General features: G+C 37.3%; 1 protein-coding gene and 1 long non-coding RNA gene across 3 annotated transcripts; both read right to left on the reverse strand.

Annotated features, from left to right (window-relative positions):
* Positions 1 to 2,304: 2,304 nt before the first annotated feature.
* Positions 2,305 to 8,363, reverse strand: LOC140933358 (uncharacterized). Of its 2 annotated transcripts, XM_073382898.1 has the most exons (4): positions 7,732 to 8,363; positions 7,522 to 7,599; positions 6,243 to 6,572; positions 2,305 to 5,295 (listed from the first exon to the last, which is right to left on the reverse strand). In XM_073382898.1, exons 1-4 carry the CDS (start codon positions 8,225 to 8,227, stop codon positions 5,090 to 5,092), a joined length of 1,110 nt encoding a protein of 369 aa, XP_073238999.1. In that variant the 5' UTR covers positions 8,228 to 8,363; the 3' UTR covers positions 2,305 to 5,089. The 2 variants fall into 2 exon arrangements, with proteins under 2 accessions (XP_073238999.1, XP_073238998.1); XM_073382897.1 differs by having other exon boundaries at positions 7,522 to 8,363.
* Positions 8,364 to 11,859: 3,496 nt separating this feature from the next.
* Positions 11,860 to 15,966, reverse strand: LOC140935451 (uncharacterized). The gene is made up of 3 exons (XR_012165207.1): positions 15,845 to 15,966; positions 15,602 to 15,701; positions 11,860 to 11,938 (listed from the first exon to the last, which is right to left on the reverse strand). It is a non-coding gene; the product is annotated as an uncharacterized lncRNA (long non-coding RNA).
* Between the last annotated feature and the right edge of the window lie 3,015 nt (positions 15,967 to 18,981).

Here is an 18,981-nt window from a genome sequence, read left to right on the forward strand (position 1 = left end):
CTTTAATCAAAATTAAGCAATTACTGCATATATGGTAAAGCGCGCGAATGGTTTAAGTCATATTTAGAGAATCGTACTCAAATGTGCTCCATCAACGGATCGCTCTCTCAAAGCTGTTTATCAAGTTGTGGTGTTCCCCAGGGGACGATCTTAGGTCCACTACTATTTTTGATATACATCAACGATCTTCCAAACTGTCTTACAAATTGCGAGCCGAGGATGTACGCTGATGACTCCCACCTTACATACGCAGGTGATAATGCAGACAATATTCAGTCATACAGTCAATATAGAAAAAATCTCGATTTGCTTGAACAGGGGCCGCGAGGAATCGGTAGGTAATGATGACGTTTCTATTGTTTGCGCCCGCAAGTACGAAATGGTTAGGATGTCGTAAAACACAAAAATTCCTGTAGGAACAGCTTACAATAGGTAGATTTTGTGACATTAATTGTGCAGTCATACTTCGATACTCTTTTGCGTTACGTGTTATCATTGACATTCTGCGGAGAAGTTGTTATAAAAGTTATGGACCAAAAGACACGCGTTAAGCGCAGATGAAGTTATAAGGTGCGTAGAACAGTGTATATTTTAACATTAAGTGAGTTTGCAAGACGCGAGTTCACAAATCTTTGATTGGAAACCTTCAGCTGAACCTTGCCAGACACTCTTTCCCTCTCTTTGACCGGAATCAGACTGGGCCCAAAACAAGCAGGACGAGTGAATGATTCAACGGCTAGCTTGTCACTAGCAGAACGATGGACGATTACAGAAATTCGCCGACCATCAAATTCTGTGCTGACTTAGTCCCTGCTCACAGATGTCAGGCCTTCCGCTATAAAGTTTAAAACAAGACTAGAATGTGCGAGCGTGAATTGATCAAACGTCCTTTTAATTTCTAAGGCTTCCTTTCCGGGAAATGAAATGAACTAAATGTAAAAAGTGAAATAGAAATAAGAAAAATTAAACTTCTAATTAAATCTTTTCTTATGGTTTAGAATAAGCTATTCTTGAAACTGAAAATCTTTTGATCAAAGCTGTGTAAATCGAACCGAAACTGTGCATGGAACCTTGCGTTTATTTCCTGTATTTACCTCTCCTATTGTATGGAATATGTGTGAACATCTTCATTATGAATCGGTATATATATTTCAAAGGGCTACACAAATAGCAAGTACTATATAGAGAGCGGGGACAGCTGTAGTGTCAACTATTACTAGTATAATACTTTAGCTGCATTAATTATTAAATTATAAAGACCACTCGACTAGCTGTTTTGCAGTATTTATCTTAACTTTTTTGAGGTTAAAAAAGTGTTGCTGTGATTTAAGTGCTAATACAGCTACCAGGAAGTCCATGCAAATATCGACTGTCTATTTTCAACTCAAAAATTAAGGTATATAACACTGAAGCACACTCTTTTCTAAGTATATCGTAATTGTTCTAATTCTGTACTTAAAACATGAATTGATTAAAATTAAATAAATATAGAAATGAACAGTACTTCAAAAAAGAGTGCTTAATTGTTCATTGTTACCCTGAATTTTATGTGTATGAGATATGTGGAGCACAAAAAATAGTTTGATTACCAGCTGGACTCACCTTCAGTTATTCCAAAGCTTTTCCCTGATAAAATATTCTAGATCGATAGTCCTTTGCGGTCTCTTTAATGCTCAACGAAACGAACCGCCCCTGAGAACAACCTTTCGCCAAATACGGGGTTTCCTTTGTTTTTTGTTTATAAACGAATTTATAATGAACTGATAGTAAACATGCCGGTTTTAAAAGCGATGGTGATCTACTGAGTCACAGTTCTGTTACTGCGACATCTTATTGCTTTTAATTTGCGTTGGATAAGTTACGTTACTTGGTGTTCCAATTTACTGTAGCTTGGACTTAATTTAAGTTCTTCAGGAGTTTAGACCATTGACCAGAACTACCTAAAATAGGAAATAGTTTATCAGCTACTGCACGAATATATTTGTATATGTAGCAGCTGCCGATCTCAATATGCACTCCTACTTAGGTTCACAGCAAAAGATCTTCGTACTATTAGTGCAAAGTCTCCATGTGTTAATCGTAGAGGCGGAAAGCTTACGTCCGGGCAGTTTATTAACTATAATGAGACCACTCCAACAGTATGCTTGTTCCCCTCGTTTCTTGTTTTTAAGTATTTAAAAGTAATTGTGGCTTCTTAATAAGGAAAATAAAAATAATAATAATAAAGTAATAATAATAATAATAATAATAATAATATTAATATTAATAGAAGAAAAACAGAAAACGGGTCCGCATATCATTTTTGATAGAAGAAGATGGCATCTAACTTCGATAGCTGTCCTCGCTGGATCGAACATATTAATGACATTTTACATTGTATCCTTCACCAGTAACGATATCTCATTTAAGCAATCAGTGATAACAAAAGTGAAAGAAGCAATTAAAACAAGCGGTGATTCGGAACGAGGACTAAAGAGTACGTGCTTCAGTATGCTATATTTAGAAGCAGAAATAAAGTTGTTAAATATTCAGTTTGAATAAATTTGACGTTAGTAATAAAGAATCTCTTAACTTGTCTCCAGATACCTCTGAACCGAGCTTAAAACTTGGCTTTTCGTGGTTGATCGGGATCCCATTTATTATTAGTCTTTCTCTTGGTCTGTGATATTTTCATTAATTCCTCGATAGGCTTCAGTTGTTGATGTAGTGTCAACAAGATTTAAAAGTGTTCATCGGTATAACGGCAGTCATACATTATCTCTGACTATGAACTTCATTTTTCCCTCTTTTATAGCGCTAAATATGGATGTTCTATTTAGCCAATGTATAAAAAGTAAGTCGGTGGCATTACGATTGGTAGATTACTTTTCGCCTTTTTTAAACATCATACGAAAAAATATTTTAAAGACAGAAATTTGGTTATTATCAACCTGCTTCGTCTTCAAAGTTAACATTAAACTGGACTGCTATTGTGCCTTTAAGGTCAACATAGGTCTATAAAATACTGTACGAAAACTTGCTTACACATAGATATAAAATTAATTCAGTAATAACTTCTGCTGAACACAGTGAAATAGGTACGTGACTTGCGAATTCGCTTATCGTAGTAAATATTTGTTTTTGCATTGTTCTACTGCAGAAACGCAGTTTCCGCAGCGTTCTCGTATGTTACCTCAAGGGTCGCGCACGCTTTGAAACTATGATTAATCAGCTTGGCTTGGCTCGGATAAATAAAATACTCTATCTAAAAAAGCACTTCAAGTACGGTAAGCTAGGAAAAAAATATATATTAAAACGCTATGGTGACCTCATTATCAGCCATTAAAACTTGACTAGTGCTCCTCTCCTGTCTAAACCCATAGGTCTAACTTAGGCCGCGGTTTAAGAATCTTTGGGCCTCCACATCAATTTAAGAAGATAAAAGCTTTTCTAGTCTGTGCTTTGAAACTGTTCGCGACAAAACATGGTGTTTATGTAGAAGCGATGGTCATTGGTGTTTAGATAAAAGCGTTGGTCAAACTGAAAACGACTTAGAACGCGGTTTTGTTAAACACTGGATAAACCCTGTATAAATAACCGGCCCATTATATTTTTGGTAAGAAAAATATTTTACTCTTTGGTTCCTTGCACGTCTGATCTTATTAGTAAAAATTGAAGGGTACTCAACACTTACATCATAGTAAGTAGTGAGATGCCTGGAAACACGAAAGGCAGCCATGTACTTGTGGTTAGAGATCCTGGCCAAAATAAGCTTAAGGATGTCAGCGGGAAAATGCAACAGCAATCGAGCAATATATCTCTGGCTTGGACGTGACAGTGGTGGGCCGATGTGACCTTGCATTTTCCGCGCAGACACGCATCAACCAAGCTGACTACACATGCGTGAACAACAATAAACAATTCAGGGGTATTGCACATTCTTGTATTCATTTTTCAAAGATGAAATTGTATGAGATCTGGGGCTCGCAAAGAAGAGATCTTCGTTCTTTGTTGTCTGCAAATTAAAAGAGGTTTCACAATCAATGGTTCCCTTAGTCATTTCCAGAAGATTAAACCAAGCTAACACTGTCAGAGAGGTCTTTGGCGTGGACGAACTGGGTGAGCAGTTAAATTAATAGTGGTTGCTTAGTTACGAAACAGGAGGTGGCCTCTGAAATCCTACGGCGATGTATTTTGCAGAGCACATATTAGATCATATTAAGTAAGACAAAGGGTAACTTGAACAGACCCAATTAAACTATTTCCTAACCTGCAAGTGTCAGTAAAACATTAAATATTCAAACCTGGCTTCTTCATTACTTTTTTCCTTCTTATCAGTTCCTTCTTTCTCTGAGGCTTCCAGCTTTTGCAACTTTAGATAGACTTTTCATTTTAGCAATCAAATTGAGAAGGGCTCCAGATTTTATAAATCAAAATTATACTTGCAGTTTGAGGAACAATACCTTCCAGGAGCCCATTCTGGAAATTACAACTTTTATCACAGAATGAAGTTGATGTGCACAACGGAAATGCAAATTTAAATGACGATATGATCATCGCAGTGGTAATTGCTATTTACTTGAAGCAATTGCAAATTAACCCCAAGAATGTACGGGACTTCAACGGGATTCGAACCCATGGCCTGTGCTTTAACGCTGCAGTGCTCTAACAACTGAGCTCAGGGAGACCCATACATTGGAAGCAGGCGAATTTGTTGGGTTCATCTTAACCCGTGAAATTCATTCAAATTTGTATTTCCGCAGTTCACATAATGTTCATTCTATGTTTCACTCCTTTGAAGGGTTTTTTGAGGGTTTGAACCCATAGGTTCACAGCACAGTAATAAGTTTCATTACTGGTCCTGGTCTATTTAAACTGCAATTACAATACTTCGCGATAAAAATGTTCACAAAAATATTTTCAGCCTTAAGTGACGGCGGAAACATTAGAACATCGTCAACAGCTTCGGCATGAAAATAAACATTCTTACGAAAAAGAGAGTACTATGTAGTTATCTCCATTTATAGACACTTAACGTCCAGGGATCCTTAAATCTAATAGATAAAATAGCTTTACATAAACTAAAGCAAGTAATGTCGTTGTCTTGATGCTAAAACAAGTGATACAACAAAGCCGTGAGCCCAAAAAAGAAAGAGATCCACGCCAAAGAAGTATTAAACGTGATTCTTCCGACTCTGAATCCGCATCGCCTGTCTTTTGCGTACGTAATGAATAAAGCGATGTTTCTGCGATCCCTGAAAGGATGGCCTTCATTCCAGTCAGAAGATGTGGTGCTGTTAATTTTTTCGTAGATTCCTTCAAGGCAAAAGTAAAAGCTAACGTTAGAATTAAAAACATGGTAAAGCTAATCGTCTTAACCACTATTCACTTTATCCTACTGCTAATTTATCACTTTCACGGTCAGAACGCATCCTAATCTGGTGTTCCTGTGGCACTAAGGCAGAACTTTTCGAGCTATCACGGGAGACTGCAAATTAGCCGCCCCCTATTAATTTTATCAGGGGCACTTCGCGGGCCAGGAAACCGGACTCCTTTCGACTCGATTTCGTTTCCGTAAGTGACGAACGCGGGATCTCTGATCAATGATCACCTCTAGTTAAAGTGCACTCGGAGTAGAAGAGCTAGCTGATAGCCTCGATATCGATAGATAACTGCGCTCGTAACACAACTAACTAACAGGGGCTAACAATCAAATGAACTTCCCTGACCCCTTGGCATTCACCCGGATGATGTCACACCATCAAAAAGCGTTACTCAAAATGAAAGCCAGGAGAAGAAAGCATAAAATTCCTATTCGAAAGCAAATATCATTGCTTTTATCCCACTGCTAATTTATCATAGTGCTATTCGTTATAGCATTATATTATCGCTGCAAATTTAGTAAACATTAGCAACGGCGAATTTACATCATTAGACTGAAACGTAGCGTTCGTCCTGTCTTTCTTTACGCCTTTTAGTTGACTCTCTTGGGTGTATTTTGCTGCTGCAGAAACCATTGTTGGTTGGCTAGTGTGTTGTTGTGTGGGTATTGTCTTTTTAATCTTTTGTATAACGTCATTTGCTGATTGTACCAGTCCGCAACACCAAGAAAAGCTAAGAAACTACGGAAACTGCCCACCTACCCCTCCCCTAAGCCAACATTTTGCCCTAAGTGAGAAGTAAGTGCTAATTTTGGCTTAGTCCAGGGGTAGGTGGGTTGCATGAAAAAAAATATATATATCTTCTATTTACCTACACCTTACCAGCACAACAGCTTGTAATTCTAGCAGCACATACACAAGGAAGTAAAAACAAATAAACAAGACAAACAAGGATAAAGCCATCGTAAACCAAGACAACTGTGGGAATTCCAATCCCGTTCCGCAAGAGTTGTTCAACATCAGTAGATATCCAAACGATAAATAAGAGAACGCCTGCAGCGTAAGTGAACCAGTGAATTACGAACCAAACACTGTAGGCTGATACAGTGCTAAAAACTACTGTGCATAGGTCTTCGTGAATTCTAATGACGTCATCAAGGGTCCCGTCTTGAAGCCCTCGGATGATTCTGAGGGCATCCTCCACAAAAGTCCCTACATAAAAATTAAACAAAGAAAAGGATCTGTTGTTAGACCATAGATTCAGGGCTGGGTAATCGTCTTACATTGTACCAATATGCCAGTGTAACGTTAGAATATATAGAGATGAAAATTCTTTAATTCGATGTAGTTATTATTAAATGTTATTTCTGCTTGTTTTGATTTGTTTTATTTATTTATTTATTTATTTATTTATTTATTTATTTATTATGATTCGCAACAAAGAGCCACCACATATACATTAGACTACGAGTAGTCTCCCACGCAGCGGGGAGAGAGAGTGTCGCTTCTTCTCGCGTGGGGTGATTTTCACGCTCGCTCGCGTTTCGCTCGCTCTACTATCTCTGAGGCAAAATGTGGGACCATTCGTAGTCTACAAATAGATGTATATTTTTATTTTATTTGCAAGGTAAATTGAGCCTACTACGAAGGGCTGGTTAGCTTTGTTTTTTTCAGCCACATGGTACGTTTTTCTAATCTACACTGACACCTGTGTCACGCGGGTTGAAATTGTCCATTGACGGGATATAGCCCCAGCTTACCAAAGTGAAAGCCGGGAGTGAAAGAACCATATACAGTGGAACCCCGTTAATGCGACCACCGTTGGGCCATAAAATCCTGGTCGTAATAACGAGGTGGTCGCATTAACGGGGTCTTCAAAATAATAAAATGACTCATGGTTTTTACGTTTGGTTTGAAAGAATATGGCCGTAATAACGAGGTGGTCTTATAAACGGGGTGGTCGTAAGGCGGGGTTCCACTGTAATATTTTAAACGACTTGAAAACGCAAGTCATAAATTATAAACAGGTAACAGCTTTATATTCGACGTCTGAAACCAAGTCGTCCTACATTCGTTATAGAGTTAAACCACTTAAGTACAGCAGCAGCATGCTTTAAACCCAGCTATTAAGAGAATAATAAAAAAGAATGAATGAACCTACCAAGTGCCAATGAACTGACTGCGAAGATGTGACAAGTGACGACTGACACCCAGTGTAATAAGAACTTGGCCGCTTCTCCTGTTGCCACAAGCGTTTTACAATATGATTCTTCAATTACCAAGTTGTCTTGAAGTATTTTAAAATACAGGAGTGCTGAGCAAAGTAACAACAGGGTGGAAATCAGCAAAGCAAGAAATAACACGAACGTACCTCTCTTTTCAATGTCTTTACTTATTAACTGTGATGGCGTCACTAAGGCCGACACTTTGCGTTTGGCTGCCATAAAGCAACCAACAAAAACAAGATATGAGAAGATAGATCCCATTGCGAATATCGTCAAGTCGATGTTGCCAATGACATTGCCATGGCGTAGAGCCAGCTTCATTGCCTGTGAAGAGTAGTTAAAACTTCCACACTTTTGGAAAACGTCGATGTATGACAAGAAGAAGACCTTGTAGATAGCCAGAGCGCAGATTAGAAAACGGGGGATGTAGTTCCACTCCTGATGTCCCCACAATCCAAGAAAACAGAAGCTAAGGTTCAAGGCAGACAATGCAAATTTAATGCACTTGGTAGTTTGTTGAGCGTCTCGACCAAGTCGAAAGTTAAAGTACATCGGTGGCTGGGGAGAAACACTCTCTTCCATGTCAACGTCGATCAATTCACTCGCAACTTGATCTCTTCCAGCGATATTTTCTTCCTCCATCTTAGACTCATAAAGAGCTATCCGGATGAATTAATGTTGTTATAAAATCTGACCTATGTATTGTAGGGCGTTTGATAAACAAAATTTGGTTTCGCTTACAGCTTCATGTCACGCAACCTACTGCCATATGGTTGTTTACCCAAACTAGAAGGATTTCAAGAAATTCACTTAAAGGGCATGACCAGAGTTCTAGAGTTCTAGTTCGACTACTGAGTAGAACTTAGCTTTAAGAAGTTGCCATTTCCAAGTTCCAAAACTCCCGACTTTCAAAACGAAATCCCAGTTTTTAGGGGAGGGGGCGTCTGCACACAGGCTAACTAATTACCGAAGCCATTCTCGTCCCAGTAGGAGAGGATCCTGGGAACGAGATTGAAACTGAGGCTTGATAGCCTGGAATTTCGATCCTTTACTGAAAACCTGTTACTAAAGCAACTAAGAAATGGTATCTAAATGTGCATTTGCATCAGCTGACTACTTTTTTCATTATTTCTAAAGAAGTGTTCCTTTGTTAACCAACAGCTTCTCAACTGAAGTTTAGTATACCAGTATGCTAGTATTCACGATTATTTTTGGATAGTTTGACAGAATTCATGTTGCGAAATTGAATTTGTATCAAGCTCCTTTTTTCTCTGAGTCTCATTTTTGGCCCAACTATTTCTGTAAGTCCTTAAAATTTCCCTTAAATAAATTATTGTTTGTGTCCGGATTCAAACCACCTTTATGACTTTCTTAAGTGAAATTAAACCATTTTTAACATCTAACCAAGAAAACAAGGGTAATAGTGTCCTGTGTTTAATTTTTAGTGGAAGTTTAATAATGCTTAGTCATACTAATACATGAAGCTAGTTAATTACAGAAAACAAAAAGTGCATGACCGGAGAATATTTGGCGGAAACTAAATTCCCATACAAACAATTTTCTCCAAAATTCAACTGAACCCTCGGTCTTACACGCAAAGTCATACCCCTACCTTGATACAGGAGGAGGAGGGGGAGGGGGGGGGGAGTGATGGAGCCCCTCCCTAGAGTTTTTGATATGTTGCAGTATTTCAAAAAGATTTTACCCTCAGTGGAAAGCCTTTGATCTTCTCTACATGATGGGGTTCAGTAAAAACCCGCATATAAGAATCCAGAATTTTCAAGGTCAGGCTGAATTTGTTCTTATATTTAAGGGTAGTTTTCACAATTCTGGCTGATTAGGTTCTTAATACCTTCTTATTTTTCAGAGGTTGTCGAAGTGTAACCATTGGCAGAAATATTGTACTTCTAATACATAATGGCTTATGGAAAACATATTTCTAGTGAGAATCCAAACAAATATAAATCAAAGAAAACATATACACAACAACTTTTGTCAAACGTTTCTCATGATTAAATAGAGAATTTTTGATCATTAAAATTGGAGTGATTTTTTGTATTTAAAAACCTATTTTCCTTTGCCGGGCTTGTAGGTTCTTAAATCACTAGGTTCTTATATGTAGATGTCTACTGTATATTTTATGGGTGATCAAGCTTCTGGAGGCCAGTGACGTCACCAAACATGGTCGACATCTTGGAAATCAGGAAAAAAACGGCGAGAATTGGTAATTTTTTGTGCTTGGCATGTAAAACAACACATAAATAAGTACTTTGCTCCATTTTATCCACAAGCTTTACTTTTATCTTTTAAAGAAGTTGAAAAAAAAAAACCATGCAATTTCCCTCAAAATGGTTTCGGACTACCTGCTACTGTGCGTCATATCTCAGAACGATAGAAACTCAATCATCACCTAGTCTGCTACACAGTCAGGTTTTTAGTGTCGTCAGTTGGGACTGAGCATTGCGTGATGACACTAAAAACGGCTGTGTAGCAGACTAGTCATCACTAAACTTGTTTCAAACTGCGTATAAGGGATAAACGAACGGCTACTGAAAACATCAGGTGCTAATGTTTAATCGTCTAGGAAAAATCGCAGCAAAAAACCTCAGAAGGGGTGATATCCAACCATTCCCCCCACCTCTCCCCCCTTCCCTTGTACGTCTGAGGGTTAACGTTAAAAAGTAAGATTTAAGCTTGGCCCAAAGCTAATAGTAATTAAATTGCATACTTCTCACTCTCAAGTTGCGCCTGATATAAAATTTACACTCATGATCTAATAGATGGGACATAAAACTGCTTAGTGAAGGTGCATGCATAATGTTCGATGGAATGTTATTCCAATCTGCTATAAAAAAGAAAGCTAGTGCTGCAAAGCTGTCAGTCCCTGAAGTGGCAAAGTCAAAATTATACAAAACGTCTCCTTTACAAGAATTAATGCTGGAAGACAAATAGTATGGTGACAAAGCTGGTTCTCCCAAAGATTTTTCTTTTGAATGGTTAATCCCGCCAGAACACCAGATTTAATCAAAAGAAACTTTGTAAAACACAAAGGAACGAGTAACACGTGACTAATAATTAGTACAGAGAAGAGGTACGTTTAATGGACCGACCGAGCGAGGCACCTTACTTTACACCTCTCTTCAGAATTCTTTCAGCCTGTTCGCTGCTGGTCCCGGCAGTAAAGAAACAATTAGTACAAAGAAACATGCAGTAACTGAATAATTTTTTTCAAATTCATTCGGTTTGAATAGTCACAAGTCAAGAAAAAAGGAGAACACAACACGCAATAATCATATTAATATGTACCCACGTTTATTTATCACCTTTGAATTAGACCCGAATGACAACAATGTGCAGCTCCAAAGTTTTCCCCCCATTAATTGCACATAGAGACCACCCCTCAACCAACAATTTATTGACTAAACCGCTTCAACTTAGTGCGTCAGGAATTCTTGGAACTGTTACTGAACTGTATACACCATCGTTTACTCAATACCTTCCAATTTTATATGCACCGAGGAAGGTATGTTTACCTGACAGCCATAACCTGCTTTCGTAAACAGTTTTCAAGCCAATCTTATCGCCCTTTTTCAGCCGGATAACGCCACCTGTGTAAACGCTGCCATAGTCAGCTTTGTTTCCGAGGCCTGTTTGCATCAAGGCAAATGGTTCTCCATTTACAGTTATTGCCACACGGTTGTGATATTCAGGGCCGTCTTGGTAGATTTCAAAAAACACTTGGGCATAGATGTAATAGACACCACGTTGCTTTACTTCCAATAGGCCCTGTTCAGACTTGAAACCTTTAAATGCTTCATCGTTCTCAAGGTCAGACAGCCCTAGCAAAAAAGGTAACTAAAAGATTAAAATATGTTCAAACTGCATGTTAACCAGGGCTCAAAGGAGCTAAGTTGTGCTATTTCCCATCTCTCAGTTAAAAATCTAAAATGATCAGGTTTCGCACGAATAGAATTCCATAACCGCTAATGGTCCAGATTTGTCTTTTAAGACTATATTTACGCATTGGAGCTGTTTCCTATCGTCTGTTTTTTATGGATAACAAGCGCATACACATGGCTTGAAACTTGAAATAACGTTTTAATGCTATTATGCAAAAATCACCCAAAAACGATCATAATAAGTGCTCCCTGATGAAATTCGTAACTCTAAACGAGCATTTTGTGTATGGGTAAACGCACTGAACTTTACAGTAATACATCCCCGCGACGTAGCCCCTTTAAACGGTTAGCTGTTAATAACAGTTGTCAGGCATTTTAATGCTCAAATCTTACTTGTATCTGTAGTGAAGATGCGAGCCTCCGACAAGGTCCCTGAAAGTTGCGCCAAAGGTTTCTAAAAGTAAAAAAGATCTACGTCTTAAACTTCCATGGATTTGGACGTCCCTGCTTGGGAAAAAAAACTTTGTTAACGCTTAAAGGCTTAAACCAATTCAGTAACCTATGTGAAACTGTAGATCTAAGTGTTAAGAGTGATTTTCTGTAAAATTCGAACTTTGGCCTGACACCGGGTACCTCATCGATTTGGCTGATTTTTGGCAAGTAGCCTTGGAATGGTGTCCTAAATACTGAATGCATTTTCTAAGGTTTGAATTCTTTTTGCTTTCAAATTAAGTTAAGAAGTTAAGCCTGTAATTAGATCCTATCTATTGCTAGATTAATTTGCATATAGGGAAGGTACGAATACTTCCGAGGCTCTCATTAAAAGCCAACACATGTGGCTTAAATGGCTTGACACTAAAGAAGAAGATTGCGTCAGGGTTTTTGCCTTTGATTTCTCCAAGGCTTTTGACTCAGTGAATCACTTCATAATTGCCCATCAATCTCTACATTGTTAATTGGATGATTAATTTTTCATTCAATAGACAACAAAGAGTAATTATAGCTGACGGTGACACGACCCCCCTTTAAGCCTATAAACAGAGGTGTGCCTTAGGGCACTATACCTGGACCAAGCTCCCCAAGAAGTGCAAAATACTCAGTTGGGGCCTGGACAACCTTATGACTATAAACCTTACTAAAACTTAGGAGATGGTTGTTAAGGGTAAAGTTGAGAGACCCCTTCCTACTATCACTTTTGATATCAATCAGGAAGAATTTCTTAATCTTTTAGGTGTTTGCCTTCATAGTAATCCTACAAATCGGGACAAGCAAATTGATGCCCTTCTTAGCAAAGCAGGGAGGCGTATACACATATTACGAGTGTGCAAGAAACCTGGCTATAGTCTAGACTTTCTACAGCACCTCTTCCATAGTTTGATTATACCTATTTTTACTTATGGCATTTCAGTACTGAGTGTTTCTAGTTATGATAAGTATCTTTCCAAAATTGACAAGTTCAGAAAAGAGCAGTTCGTTTCGGGTTCCTTAAGGTTTTGGTTTCCTTTAAGTCTTTTAGAGTCCTCAGATAATAAGTTATGGAAGAATATAACTACGTCTACTGAAGGCCCTTTGGTAGATCTCCTCCCACCCAGTAAAACAAGTTTGCTAAGGAATCGTGGTCATTCCTATATACTTTCTCAGATTAGGACCGAACGTTTTAAACGCTGTTTTATTAATAGATGCCTCTTCAATTTTATTTAATTGCCTATTGTAATCCAGAACGTTTGTTTTTTGGAACCTAATGAAGAGCTTTTTATTTATTTATCTATTTAATATTTATTTATTGGCAAACTGAAAGAGGTTTACAATAATTAATTCTAGCCTTATCATTAAAATAACTTAATCGTAACTCGTACAGCTGCAATTAAAGAACTACCCTTCCTCCTGGCATTTACCTACTTTTATCAGAAAATGGTTAAGCCTGAGCTACGAACGGCTATAGCTTCTCACAGCATTTTGTCGGTACTTAAAAGGTACACACCAGGCTCAGGCTGCGCACCGCCAATTTACTCTCGGGAGCCACCTTAAATGAACAACCTTCATCAAGTTCAGTCTTCTTGCTTCAGTCTTCTTACCCGACTTTGAACAGAAAGTTGTTTTTTCTTTTCTCTCTGGACTTGCATGTATTCTGCCTTTCACCCAGTATTTTCTCGTAACTTTTAATTTTATAGCAATCTGAAACTTCCAACGCTTTTTTTTAAAGGATATCACCGATTTTGTTAAAAATCCCGTCTGAATTAGGGTATCGAATTTTTAATCAGGTCTGAAAAAGAGTAGGGAAAAACACAGATTTGTATAGGTAATAGCATGATTTGTAGTGATATTTGGCATAAATACCACGAGTGATATTTCAAAATTGTCATACGTAATCTTAAGAGCTGTTGGCGAGTGAAATTTGAGACAATTTTGAAATATCATAAGTGGTATTTATGCCGAATATCACGTACAAATTATGCTATTATTTGTTTATACTACTACCTACAAAAGGTTTGTAATTTTCACATGTAGGTATTTCAAATTAACCTGAAATACTACTGCTCTAAGCCAATCAGATTGCAGAAATTTCTCATGTAGTAGTATGATGGTCCGAAATAGGGTAAGGATTTCAGGAAGCGTGGGCCACACCCCACCCAATTTTTCTGAAAGTACCCCACCCCTTTCCCCCTCCGGGGGGGATCAGAGGTCACGTTTGTACGCCCGTTTTTAGTGTAACATTTACATTTGCTTCGCTTCAGGTTAGCACTCGTAATTTCATTTGCCCCCAAATTTTATTTCACTAATTTGAAGAAAAAATAATGCTCTGCCCTGGTGGTGAAAGCCATGTGCCCGTCCGCTTTTTTAGCTGGTGAAAAACTGCTAAATTTTGACCGTTGATTAAGCGATTTTGAGTCAACGAGCTTGACATTTTCTTAAAATATCTCTTGTTGACCAAACCGCGAACTAATTAGTTAAAATTTTAGAGGAAAGACAGTAAAAATATGAAGTGTCCTTATATTTTACTAGCCAACTTTATTTTAAAACATACGAGCCACTGAATTTGACTCTAATTTCGCATGATTTTTGCCCATTTTAGGCCTCGAGAAGAAAAACAATCGTTAAAAAAAATTTATTCACTCGATCGCACTTAAACCAACCATTTTGTAACTAGGGCCCATAAAGGCTTTATTCTGGCTGAGTTTGAGGCCAGGTCATTTTTTGACTATTTCCACGTCTAGTTGATAGTTACGCGGCGCCGCTCTCAAGAACTATTTGCCATTTCATTGTAGGATTTTATTTTTTAATTGTTATATTTTGCCCTTGTTTGACTATCAAATTGCTGACATAGTCAGGAGGGATCGGGGTAATGAGTCTTTAATGTCACTACATGTAAAGGTTTACAAGTATTACAGAACAAAGCTGCACGTATCATCTTAGACCTTTCTTATCGATCGTCTGCATTCAAGTTCTGCCTTAGGGAGGCTTTCCTGGATAAATCTCAAGATAAGAAGAAAGTTGCATCGTTTAATATTCATTTATAAATGTAGGAACAACCTTTTCTCACTTAGGATTTATTTAAGATATCATTAAGATTTTCATGAGTATAATTCCAGATGTAAGTTCAACATACGTTACACTGATGCTAAGCGCAAATGGAGCCATTGGACATCAATTAATTTTGCTACATGTAGTAATGACTGGAATGATTTGAATCATGATAAACGCAGAAGCTGGGCCGGGATATTCTTACTTTTAAGGGCAGGGGGGCTAGCTTATAGTAATTTATATTTATAAATATTTATATTTAGTAGTTTTAGCATCACTCTATTAAAATAATCTCAAATTTGTATGTTTAGGATTGAGGGAGGATATTTAGTTTTTAGTAGTAATTTTTATACTTATTTAACTAGTTTTTCTTGTTGCTGTTTTGCTTACATTTATATTCATTTATTTATTTCGTTTTTTCAGGACCCTATTGTAAAACACCTAAGTATAGTAGGCTGAAAAAAAATTCATTATTATTTTTGCATGTATATTTATTGTTAAAAAGCCCGGAAACGGAGAATTTTATTACTTGCTGATGGGATCTTTTTTACATCGTTTCGCGTCAGCAATTGGACTGGCTAAACTCATGACTTACCTTGGGACGAGGCTTAGCATCCGCCGTTGCAGCAAGGATCGCCAGCATCAACAAAGGTAATACAACTTTTCGCATTATGCGTCCAACAAGATATGACAAACTGCAAACTATACGAAAAAAGGCAGGATAACGAGTTTAAAAACAGTTTCATGGGTTTTCGTAACATAAATGTCATCTTAATAAAAAACATTTTTTCCTTTAGGTAAGTGGATGTCTAAGTTAAAACGTCCTGATGGGGCTTACCTTAATCTCTAAGAGGAGAAGAAAGCCATTTGATTTTTAACTTCGTTGCTGTATTGATAAATAAGCAGAGTGCATTTTTTTCATATCCACAGTAACTAGAACGGTTGTCAAAACATTTGTACCATCCAAAGGGTGTAAACGTTATTAATGTGGAGAAACCTTGCCGCGGACAGAAGGGTTACTCGACTACTTGAGCCACCCATGCAGGGCGTGCCAGCGTTTTCTGTGATTCACCCTTTCCTTCCTGGCGAACTGTTTGCATGAAATATGGCTCGGCTTTTTAAAAGTGACCCATTAAATCATTTCTCACCCTCCTAGCTTCTCCTGTGTGTGCGTGGTGTTTTTATAAATGTGGGGACGAATTAGATTCAGGACCTATTCAAAACCTCTGGGAGGAGACGAAATATATTTGATTTTTAACTGCATTGCTGTATTGAATGCGATGAATAGCGTGCAGTTTTCCTATCCACAGTAACTAAAACGCTCGTCAAAACATTTGGACAATCCAAATCGTGTAAATGATTTTTTTAATATAAATGATAATAAGTGTTTTGAACTACCATAATGATTATATATTAACGTAAATCAATGTTTACATAATAAATCCGGTAGTGATGGGGTTCCAAATGCAAATTTATTCAATTTTACGTGTCTCCTGATCGATTTTGGCTAAGTGTGTGTTCATCCGAGAACGAGCTCCAGCAAAACTCAAATGCTTTCTCTGGAGAAGAATATACTCCTATAATTTTGACTATTTTCTTATAGATTTATCACGTTGGTACATTTTTACTTCACTATGGAAATTTTTGACGCTAATTCGTAGATATTCCCCCTCGCGAAACGTCCCCAGCGGCGACGGAGAAAGGAGAAACGGCTGTTCTCGCAGGCTACTTATCTATTCCTCAGACTTAGTTTGGTTTGATTACCATGGTCGCTGGCCACATTTAAGCAAAAATGCAGGTTCATGGCACAGGTTTGTCCAAAAACCCTCATCAATGTAAAGCAAAATGTTAGGACTAAAACGCAGAAAACTAATAGATAGAGTTAGCCAGAGCTAAAAGCAAAGCTCCCGTCACATTTTTTTTATTTTTCAAACGGCGAGCTTGGAACTATTGCAAAGAAATTCACCGATCTACAGTTGACTTTAAGGGAGGACCATATGACGTTTGAGGGAACAATTGCCGCTGAAAAAAATTGAAAAGCAAGCTTGCGATCAGTTAAAAGCTAATAAATGGTCAGCGGAAAACCTTACAAAAACACATGACCTTACCTAAGATAAAAGCTGGGCCTGCGATACGGTCGTATTACACTGGTCAGCTGTCAACTGACCATAACATTGACCTCCAACATCAAGTGAAACGTAGTTTGTAGGCTAAAAAAATGCCATTTTACATTCAATTTGATTACCCTGACGGGCGGGTGGACGAACTACAGTCACGTGACAACCAAAATGTCTTGGATGCATTAATAACAAAATTTTCTTACCCCGCCAAAAAAAACAGAAATTATGTAACCCTGCAAATACGCATGTCACATGGTCTCCTTTAAGTACTTTAACTACGGGTAGTTGATAAGTTTGAAATAGGGAAATTTTAACTTCTCTTCTCAGAGAATCGCATCAGGCTAGACAGACCATACTAAATAATTGTTGCTCCTGCAAATAGCTTAATACAGCAATTATTCATCAATAGGAGGCCTAAAACGCACGTAGTTCCAGTTGTCCGTAGTTTCTAATTGGTTAAGTTTGAATTCGCGACATATATTTTCGGGAAACCAAAATTGGAACATTCTCTGGAATGGGAACGTGTTCCTTTGAATCGTACATAAATATCAACCCACAGCAAAGCATTTCAAACACGTGACGATTGAAACCTTTGACCAAGTTGTTAATAAATCTATGTGAAAAAAAAGTTAAAAGTTTAAGTTGAATCGAAACTGGCGTATAAGCTTGTGGTAAATGAAAAAAATGCCACTAAGGAAAATGAATTTTGAATGTTTCTATTTCTTCTTCTTCTTTTTTTTTTTTTTTTGGAATATGGCTGTCCATTACACTTCAGTGAAAAATTCTGTCTCAGTAAAAATAATCAATCCCTGATTTATTAGTCGAATGAGGACATTTTCGCTCTATCGAGGTTTTATTATTCTAAATTGGTTAATTACAACAACAATAATAATAATACTGATAATTAAATAATGATAAATAACGGGATCGATTAAGTAGAATACATAAAACGATATGTAGCGAAATTCAATATAGAGCAACAACAACTTTATTTCTGCTGTGGACAACTAAGAGAATATACAAGAAATATAATTATAGATATAAACACATACAGTAGTCGGACACCCAAAATAACTATAAAGCTGAACTAGTTGGGTGACCATAAAGGTGAAAATAACACTAAAAATCAATTTTTTTTATCATATTTCTGAATCACCTTCAAAAATGAATTAATAATTTATAAAGAAAAAACAAAACGAAGTCATGTTTATATCTGATTAAGACACGCCTTAACTTTACGTCCAATTTTTTTAGACCAAAATAGCCTCAAATCTAAATATTATTGCAAGAATGAGTTTATCTACATCAGAGATTTTAAAACCGTTAAAAAAACTCGCAGTCGTGTAGTTTTAGATATAAAAGCCCTTGGCTTCGCCCTAATAATACACTTCTCCTCGTTTTTTCAACAGTACAAACTTCTTACAAATCAAAGAGCACTACATTAAAAGTAGCATTCAATGTACAGGGGCAAATAAAAACTGATGCACTCAAGAATGATAATACGAATAAAACTACAATTGCCCATCGGACGTTGGGCGGAGATCCGCTGGTCTAAGGACGCGAGGACCGGATGAAGAACAAAGGGAATAGAAAACTTATCTGCAAAAATATCTAAGTAAACATAATTTGTTGGTAGTGTGTATCAATGATAATGGTCAAGAGTATCACTTTCTCGGTGCCCTTTAGGTTTAGTTTCACATCTAATGTAACCGTTTATTAACTTTTATTACAAGTTTTTGATGTAAACTTCGCCAATGATTTTAAGAATTAAAGCTGTAGCTAACCACAAGTGACAGGCTTTTGTCCCAAACTTAAAAACAAAAAATTTAGTTCTGGTGTTTTAGTGTTTTTGAGA

This window comes from Porites lutea, chromosome 4 (genome assembly GCF_958299795.1).
Source record: "Porites lutea chromosome 4, jaPorLute2.1, whole genome shotgun sequence".
In the NCBI taxonomy this organism is placed as follows: Eukaryota; Metazoa; Cnidaria; class Anthozoa; order Scleractinia; family Poritidae; genus Porites; species Porites lutea.